The sequence below is a fragment of the Atta cephalotes genome (assembly GCF_000143395.1).
Source record: "Atta cephalotes unplaced genomic scaffold scaffold00003, whole genome shotgun sequence".
Classification (NCBI taxonomy): domain Eukaryota; kingdom Metazoa; phylum Arthropoda; class Insecta; order Hymenoptera; family Formicidae; genus Atta; species Atta cephalotes.
The window spans coordinates 6,434,150-6,443,644 of NW_012130067.1; the positions used below are offsets into that span (position 1 = coordinate 6,434,150).

Genomic DNA, 9,495 nt, shown 5'->3' on the forward strand with positions numbered 1-9,495 from the left:
GAGAGAAGAGAGAGAGAGAGAGAGAGAGAGAGAGAGTATTATTGCCGCGAGCATCTCCGTGATGGGGCTCGGCGAAACGTTTTAATTCTTTTTGCTCGTACGACGATTCTCTACGCTGTCGCAATTCTCCCGTATACCATCCCGCATGGAATTTCGTCACACATTCGCCGTAACGTTCCGCGTTAAATTGCGCAGCCTTGCGACCCGACAAAACCGCCGTACCGTGCAGTACAGTGCTCGGAACACGACAACGAGGAGATTCTGACGGACGGGCTCCATCAATGGAAGCCATACATGGACCCGAAATTAGAACCCTGCGCGCTTTACTGCATCAACGAGAAACAAACCTATGTGAAGATCTCGCCAACGGCGAACGATTCGACACCCTGCAAAGCTGGAACAAACTACATGTGCATCTCCGGAACGTGCAGGGTGTGAAATTGTAACTTTTTGAAATGGAATCGCCTTGCTGAGAAATCTCTATTCATGCTAGGATTGTCATGTTGATTCGATAAAATTCACCAAAACTAAAAATTTTCCCAGTATTTCTCATGTATATATATATATATATATATTCAGTTTATCTTTTTTAAAAATATCTACATTTATTATATATGCATATAATTTGCAAATATTACAAGTTAAAAAAGTCCTATTGTTTCGGATTTTCTATGTATTCAAATTTTATTGATTCTTTTAGAAATGTCTTCAAGTCGAAATTCTTATTTAACTAGAATTATCCTGGATACTATATGTTCAACCAATAGTACATGCAGTAAATATCCACATTTCTATGATATGCCTTTAGCATTACTTTACTGAAATTAAATTTTTGATATTTATGCACATTTGTAATTATTTTAATAGTTAGCATTGGCTATCTATCATTGAATAACGATGTAAATTTATTGAAATTGTAATATAATTCAAATAGACGACACGACAATAAAATTTATAGTTGAATTAATATTTTATTAAAGGAAATATTTTTTATTTTTTTTCGAATATTTCTTGCGAATTTTTAACTCTCTGCTGATAACCTGGAATTTTATCTTTTCCGTCAGCAATAGGGATCTTTGAGAAACAAAGCAAATTTTTTTATTTTATTTCAGATAAAAATGTAAAACAATTCTGGTAAAGTATATTCTGTTAAAGCTTTAGCAACGAGATTTTATCATAGAGTTTGGATTGTATTTTACTTATTTTCACAGATTTAAATTTATCTACCAGAATTCATAATCAAAATATCAAAGGTGCTTTAAAAGACGCCGTGCCATCGGAGAGTTAAAGAAATTTACGTGTATGGCATTTATAATTCTTATCATGTCAAATGTTACATGTTTTTCGTACTGTAGAGAGTTGGATGCGATTGGGTGATAGACTCGTACGCAATCGAAGATAAATGTGGCATATGTAAAGGCGATGGAACCAAATGCAGTCCGGTGGTGGGCGAGTTTACTGAAACAGCGTTACGGAGCGGTAAAAATTCAGTGATTGTGTTCACAGTTTGTCAAATGGAATCGCGTAGTTTTTTCTCGTGATTTATCGCTGCTTTTTCTTTCCAGCGTATGTGAAGATCGTGACAATTCCGAAGGGAGCTCGAAGCGTGCAGGTTTCCGAGAGAAAACCCAGCCAGAACATACTGGCCGTAAAACTCGAAAAAGCTAAAACATACTGCATCAATGGAGACAAGTGAGCTTCTGTGTAACTCTATTCGTTCTCCTTTCTTTACTTTCTTTCGTCTTTAATTTGTAACACCCATAAATGCAACACGTAAATGCCTTGGAAAAAATACACATGCTTTTCGTAACGATGATAAAGCGCATAACGCATTTTTATGACGTACTCGTGTTTTTTATGATATCGTTCGCGTAGTCGTGAGTTTAAAAGCGGAGATTACGAGTGTGCTGGAACAATGATTATCTATACGCATCCGGAGCCGGATAAGGAAGTAGTGGAAATGAAAGGCCCGATATCCGAAGATATCGAGATACAAGTAAATTATGTCATTTTCTAACGATTATCTCGATATGTTATCATGTGTATGATGTATGATGTAATTACTAATTTTGCATCATATATAATATATGTTTCACCATATAAAAATTCAGTACCATGAATATATCTTTATTCTTTAGCTTTTGTATAAGACTATAAATTTATTTTTTGTAAATTACACAATTTTCACAAAATTGTTGTAAATATTTTACTTTTATAATCTTTAATTGCAATGTAAATTATGATAATGAAATATATCTATATTTATTATCATAATTTACATTGCAAATATATCTATAATTCTCAAATTATGGATTAAAAGTGTCTTCCAATAATTGTCATTTAGTTAAAGTTTCGAAGTCTTTTGTGTACTATATTATATCAATAAAATGTTAGAAAATATTTAAAGTATATCACATAATTTTTGTCTTTCCAATTTTTTAGTATGCATTCTTCAATCCTCGAGACAATCCTGGAATAAATTACAGATATTACGTGAGTTCAACGAATACATCATACACGCCCAAGTATATGTGGGACTTTATCGAATGGTCACAATGCAGCGCTAAGTGCGACGGTGGCACAATGGTAATTTATATGACAACGTTACACATACATGCGGATGCCTAATGCGACCGCGAGTGCGACCGCTTTTATGCGAAGGACGTGTCATCGATTTGCGTAGATATCTGAGGCGTCCTGCATAGAAGAACAGGGCGGGCGAGTGACACCGAACTTCTGCGACGGTATACCGCGTCCGGAAGCAAAGAGCCGCATCTGCAATCAGGTCCCTTGTCCCGCAAAGTAAGTCACAAGTTTCAGATGTCTGCAAGTTCCACATGACAGTGAATATAGACAATACAAATCGTTAAAATAATTTCGTAATAAGATAATTCCTTGAATGGAGCAATATTTTTAAGTTAATAATAAAATAAAACGTATTTTATGAAATAAAACGTCAGTAAAATAAAATATATTGTATAGAATATTTTATAGAAATATTTTATAGAAAAAAGATATTTAATATTTTATAGAAAAAAGATAAATACGTAGTTATATTACAACATAATGTAAAATTCGAGATTTTTCGGATTAATGCTTTTTTATTTCTAGTAGCTAGATTTCGTAGCAACAAAAAAATATACTGAGAAAAAAATGTAAATTTTAATAAATATTTACTTGAATAGTAGTTTACTTGAATAGTACTAGCTGAATATTTACTAAATGTAATTATATATTTGGTACAAGAATCATTAATTTGATAATTAATTATTATTTTTTTATTTAGAGAATAAATATTTATTTACCTTTTATAAGTAAATGTTAAGTTAGTACTAACTATGAAACAAATATTTATTGAAATTTAATACATTTTCTTCTGAATATAATAATAAAAATTTTTTGTATTCCTTAATAGCAAGAAAATATAACTCATTAATGTTCTAACAACAATAACGAATTCAAATAATACTCATGACGCGACGTTGAGATAAAAATCTGAACGCTATTGACTTCCGCTCCATCGATCTTAGTTCCTTCTATAACGATGACGTAGTACTACGCACTTATACCCGCATACGTTTGCTGATAAATAAGATGTTAACTCAGCGTCGCATAAACAACGATCTAGCGTTTTTGTGCGCACATTAGCGTCCGCTCGACGAATCTAATGTAAAGCAAATAAATCCATGTCCGTCGCCGGTCGTATATGTAGATGGAGAGTGAGTCAATGGAGTAAATGCAATGCTTGCGACGGGAAAAAGGGTATGAAACATCGCAAGGTTCAATGCGTAAGGCCAGGTGCCAGGCCTGGGGAAGACGATGTGCAAGCAAATCTAGACGCGTGCAAAGGTCGTGTACCGAGACAAAAAGAAGAATGTATAGGTACTAATGTGATTCATTCTTAACATTTTTTTATGTAATATGATAATATCTTTACGGAAAGAACGATTTTGTTGAAATATCGAAAATTTAGTTGGATATAAATCCAAAAATTAATAATTTTATTTTCGTTATAATAAATTAGAAATTTCTAGCAACCAGCAGACATTCTAACAATCAGCTTGAGCTGGTTATAAAATATGTAAAACAGAATTATTTTGATAGTTTAACAAAGTTATTATCAGATTTGTATTTAGCTAAATTTTTAGATACTTCATTGGGATTCTATTATGTAATTCTTAATAATATCGATATTGTTGTATTATCATTACGCAGATATTATGATATATATAAAAAAGCTGCGCCATAACAATATAACGATAATGACACTATCATTAGGAGTTACAGAATCCCAGTGCAGTAAAACCGTTCTTTTTGTGTTGAAAAATTTAAGACATAATAATAATTCCGTCGATGTATTCGTGAAATGTATTCGTATCAGGTACAAGACCCTGCAGAATAATGTGTTCTAAGAAAACACGACGGTCCGATGAGCAGGAGCTTATTGATGAAAAAGAGAAGGAGAGCTTGTCACTAGATGATCAACGGAGAATGATCGACAGATTCGTCGATCTAGGTCTAGCTCGTTACTTGGAGAAATCCCGCGACAAGTTGCGCGATGACGATAGACTTGAAGATAGGAGCGCTGCTCGAAACTTCCGACAGGTCCTTTACGATTGGGCGATGACAAACGAGGACAAGCATAAGCGCACCTGTGACACGGAAGAGAAATTCACTACGCCGAAGCCAGGATCCATCATTTTGGATTCAGTACCCATCGAGAATGTTGTATTGATACAGGCGCCGTACATGGACGAGTCTCTTCAGGCTAATCTGTCGGATAAGGCATTCCAAGAAGCCGGCGATCTCGTCGGTGTTGGTATCGACACGAGCAAGAAGAAGGTGTACAAAGGTGCTGAAGCGCTTAAACTTATCCAACAGTTATCCCATCGTAATCAAACAGCAAGCCCGCCCGCTGTTTCTGTTATTGCGAACAAAGCTCTCAATTCATCTCAGTTCGTCGACAATGCGGAAAAAAAGCGTTGAGTAAAAAAAGAAATTAAATATTGCGATAAATGTATGTTATCTTCGTATGTATTTGTTGTCCATGTTTAAGTTTCAGAAATATATGAATATTTAGATATAGATCGAAAAGTTAGCATTATATGCTGTGTTACGAGGCTTGCTGATTCATGTCGTACGTGATTGATTAGCTTGACGGCATGAAGGCCGTCAAGTCAAATAAAACGTACACGTAATACGAAAAGCGGCGTGCGGCGAACAGAAAATATCGTTCAGCGATATAACGCTTGGCAGACAGACGAACGGACATCCGTATTGCGGAATCCAGGTGGAACGAGTACAAAAGTCAAGATTAATGACTCGCGCGGCATTTCTTTTACCACTTAATCTTTATTGCTACAAGAAAATGTCGCGCGCCAGGCATTTCCCTATGATACCCCCAGGACATTAAGAGGAAAGGGAACGTCTGTAATCATTACAAAGTATAGCTTATATGTTATGGCTCTCGCCATAAATAACACAGCGAACGATGGATCTGGAAAGATCAATGCACAGCGAGACTCATTAGTGGGTCGCGGGAAATCAGCCTCCTCGTGTCGTTCAGCTGTAATTTATGTCGCCCGTCATCCTCGCCGCATGTACCGCCACATATTGAGAGATTATCTTCGGATTCTAGCAGATCTATCGCCGCTTTACCGTCAATTATGCCTGCGTTAGCTGGACTCAAACAACATTGTTGATTTAATCGAGCGATTCATCTCTGGCAGCTCCCAACAATCGACGTGGGACATTTTCTGGTATCCGATCGTTAAAATGCGATACGCCTGTATAAAAGCATGCGCCATAAGTATAATTTGGTCGTATAACATAACGATTGTTTTTATCACTTTGAGCATCGAGCAATTTGCACGCGCCGCACGTTACTTGCTCAAGAGCAACGCGCCGTCGTTCTACTCAACGACTCGTAAAAGTTTTCTTGATGGATCGCGTAACCATCGCTTGAATCGACGCAGATTCGTCTTCCAGACGCGTGCTCTTTCCACTCGTTCGCGCCCGCGTCCGCGCCGGCGCCGCTGCGCTGATGCCGTGCTGAAAGAGCGTCGCTTCGTACGCTTCGCGCTCGAGAGTAATCGATATATCCACGTATGTCCTCGTATGATAATAAATTCTTTTCTCTTTCATCGCGTTCGAGTTTCTTCTCGCGATCATTTGCGCCATCGATCTACTTCATTGTGTATCGCATGTACGTCGTTCGCGAAAAATCGAGACCTCGGGAGACGCGCGCGCTTCTTCCTGAATTCTTTGTATGTATCTGAGGGCGTCCATGCCGATCAAGGTGAATTCCGTGCTATTCTCCGGCGGACGAGGCTCAAAATCCTTCGGAAAATTCGTAATGACATTCTTCTCATCGCGTTCCAGAATAATCGTGAGCGTTAGATTTCGAATGTCCTCCTTATCAATCACTACCTCACCCTTCTTAATCTTATTCGCGCTCATGTTCTCCTTATCATTCGATGCGTTCCCTGATTTTTTATCTGTCTGAGAACGATCTCGACGAGTTTTTATCGAATTTCGAATCGCGTCCGCCGAAATTAAAGTCATTGCTTCATTTGGAAGCGCATTAACGTACCCGGTACCGATGAAACAAGAGCGATTAGACGAATGTCCTGTCCATATGGAGAGATCACCTGGATGTCGGTCCTCTACGATGGCATCGTTTAAAGCTGTCTTAGCGGGCACTTTAGCAGCTCTAATCAAGTCGTTTTGTCGCGTTGGCATGCTCGCCCGAGCTGAGAAGAGTTTGCTGCCACGTTTGCTGTCTTCTCGTCGTCGTCGGCTGACTTCGCAAGACGCTGACTCCCTTGGCTTCGGTCCTTGGCAGTAGCTGTCCTCGATCACGTCGAGATCCTGCTCGCCACGGCCAACGGGTCGTACACATTTGACAGCGCGCCTTCTCTTGCAGCCTGGCGTACACGGTGTACAGCCTTGCCACTCACCAATGATCCACCTGAAATCGCGCCCGACGATAAGAGCGAGGCTTTTAATTAGCTGGCGACAGCGGGGCGACGGTGATTATCGCGTATAGTATCATGTCCCTTCGTTAGTTCCTCAAGATAATAATGACAAGTCTGTTCGATGCGCAAACATGATATGATTTATATAAAGTGAAGATATAAGGATGATGTGTGTGTATAAAATTATTATTATTATACTACATCGAAAAAATGATCTGGTTGGATTAAATAATAGATTAAAAAGTAATTCTGGTGAAAAATGGACGAATCTTCTTAAATTTATTGGAATTCTAGTTGAGATAACTAGAATTCTGATTGATATAATTATTTTAGTAAAAATAAGAATCTTAGTCAATTTTACAAAAAATATTGTATCAATCAGAATTCCGGTTATCTCTCTCACTACAACTAGAATTCTAATAAATTTAACCAGAAAATTCTAATTCGTACATTTTCAACCAGAAATTTTTTTCAGTTTATTGTCTGTAAAATAAATGAATATGTGATGCAAGTTCTTTGACATGCAAATCAATTTTAATACTATTATATATCGAGTTTCGTTAAAAATTATAGACAGTTTTTCTTATATGAGATCTAATAAGTTCATGAATATTTTAAATGTAAAAAAATTATAAAAATATAAACTTGCCGCGGTATACAGGGAGCTTGATTGCATGGTCTGACTTTTGCGTCTGGTTTAGTGATGTTTCTACAAAATTTATCGTCTACTAGTCCGCCGATTTTCTCGATGCAACGAGGTTTCGATATCTGTTCTCCCGGGCCGCAACCTGCCGAGCATTTCTCCCAATCGATGTAGTCCCATGTGAACTCGTGTTTACGGGGAGTTCGTTGCTTCAATCCTAATGAGTATTTCAACGTAACGTTCTCCTTTGCTAAAACCTATCAAACTACTAGCTGTCAAAGAAATTCTGCAGAAGGATAAAATTAACTTTATCTTTAATGTTTACTGACGGAATAGTTTTTGATATTTATAACTTTAATTGCATGGTAATATAATTATGATCAAGATCTTAATTTTATAATTACTAATTAATGTTATAATTTTAGTAATAATACATATGCATTATATTTATAATTTTTTACTAAAAAGAATTTATTGTTGTTTTTTTCAAAATGGGGATTTGATACTCGTATAATTTTATACTCGTTTTCAGGAAATAATCATAAATATATTTCTTTTTAGTATAAATAAGGTTTTTTCAACCAATGTGTCGCGTCACCCTGATGTATCATAAAGAGTTTCCAAGTGTGCCGTGAAAATATTAGAGAAGATAAAAAGAAGCGAAAAAATTTAGAAATAAATAAAAAAGCGAGTGAAGCTAGTGCGAAGTAAACAATATTTTTTTAAATATGAAGATTATTTAACTTATATTGTGTAGACTCTCATTTTAAGCAAAGCAATATCGTTGCAATAAAAAATCACTTTTAAAATAACTGATATTATAGCAATATTAACTATAAAAATAGAGCTTCTTATCGTAATATTTTATCATGTAATTATAATTACATGTACTAAAAACTTTTCTCTCAGCGTACTTTTTAAAATAACTTGGCAATTACTTTAGTATAAAAATGAGAAAATAGACACTACACTAAACGTCACATTTTCAGAAATAAAAAATTAAGTTTTAGCCGTTTTGTAAAATGTTGCGAACTTTATTCGGGTCACAAATTATATTTGAAAAAAAGAACTCGGATTTTAAAACTCACTTCCTTTGAAGATAATTAGCAGTTGATTATTATAGCAGTACGATGATTTTAAATGAATAAAGTGTTCTTAAGAGAATATTTCTCTTTGTGCATTTCTGTCGATAGTACATATTCAAGTTCGAACCTTGTTTGAGATACGTTATCGATTTGCCAAGAATAGCAACTAATTAGCAGAGTGCGCTTATTATGTTTACCAATATAGTCAAGTCCTCAGTGACGGGTCCCGGTATATTCAAAGCTTCCTGCCTCGGCCTTATCATTCCCAGCCACGCCTTGGAACCCGGTACATTGAACATTCCTAAACGGTTGCTGAAATAATCATACCGCGTTGTTAATTTACAGAGTGAAACTATTATCTTTATTTGTCTGATATGTGAAAAGATTAAGGAGGATCTCGAATTAAAGATATTATTCGCGATATTTGATGAGACAGTAAATACATCCGGTGACGGCTTTCTCGAGATTATAACATAAATGTGTTATAACTTATGTGTTAGAAAAATTTCCTTTACCCATCGATCAACACAGTTTTCGTATTTCTTGTGTGCACTACGATTCTGGATTTAGTTGGTTCTGTCTCCTCGACGCGAATATTTCTGGCACCGACCGGCACGTCTATTATTTTCTTGAGTCCTTAACACGAAAATTCGTTCGGAAGATTATTGCAAGGAACTACTATGCGTGATATAAATATTATTCGTCGAGATTCCAATTTTGGCGCATCGTGTTGTTGCGCAATGCGAAAAGAATCATTGGGCTGTCGCGAATCGTGCTCTCTCTCTCTCTC

The 9,495-nt window shown here is 36.3% G+C and overlaps 2 protein-coding genes across 2 annotated transcripts in view; one reads left to right on the top strand and one right to left on the bottom strand.

The window, feature by feature from the left end:
- LOC105625782 (A disintegrin and metalloproteinase with thrombospondin motifs 7-like) overlaps positions 1-4,986 on the top strand; it is a 13,558-nt gene extending 8,572 nt beyond the window's left edge. The window contains exons 11-18 of the mRNA XM_012207101.1: positions 196-432; positions 1,356-1,479; positions 1,566-1,692; positions 1,876-1,996; positions 2,443-2,586; positions 2,684-2,802; positions 3,713-3,882; positions 4,382-4,986. Coding sequence (XP_012062491.1) covers positions 196-432; positions 1,356-1,479; positions 1,566-1,692; positions 1,876-1,996; positions 2,443-2,586; positions 2,684-2,802; positions 3,713-3,882; positions 4,382-4,986 — 1,647 coding nt within the window. The remainder of the gene's footprint in view (positions 1-195; positions 433-1,355; positions 1,480-1,565; positions 1,693-1,875; positions 1,997-2,442; positions 2,587-2,683; positions 2,803-3,712; positions 3,883-4,381) is intronic.
- Positions 4,987-6,189: 1,203 nt separating this feature from the next.
- Positions 6,190-9,495, bottom strand: part of LOC105625784 (A disintegrin and metalloproteinase with thrombospondin motifs 6-like) — a 44,274-nt gene continuing 40,968 nt past the window's right edge. The window contains exons 12-15 of the mRNA XM_012207102.1: positions 9,221-9,341; positions 8,903-9,017; positions 7,627-7,877; positions 6,190-6,970 (exon numbers count right to left, since the gene is read on the bottom strand). Of these exons, the coding sequence (XP_012062492.1) occupies positions 6,190-6,970; positions 7,627-7,877; positions 8,903-9,017; positions 9,221-9,341 (1,268 nt within the window). The remainder of the gene's footprint in view (positions 6,971-7,626; positions 7,878-8,902; positions 9,018-9,220; positions 9,342-9,495) is intronic.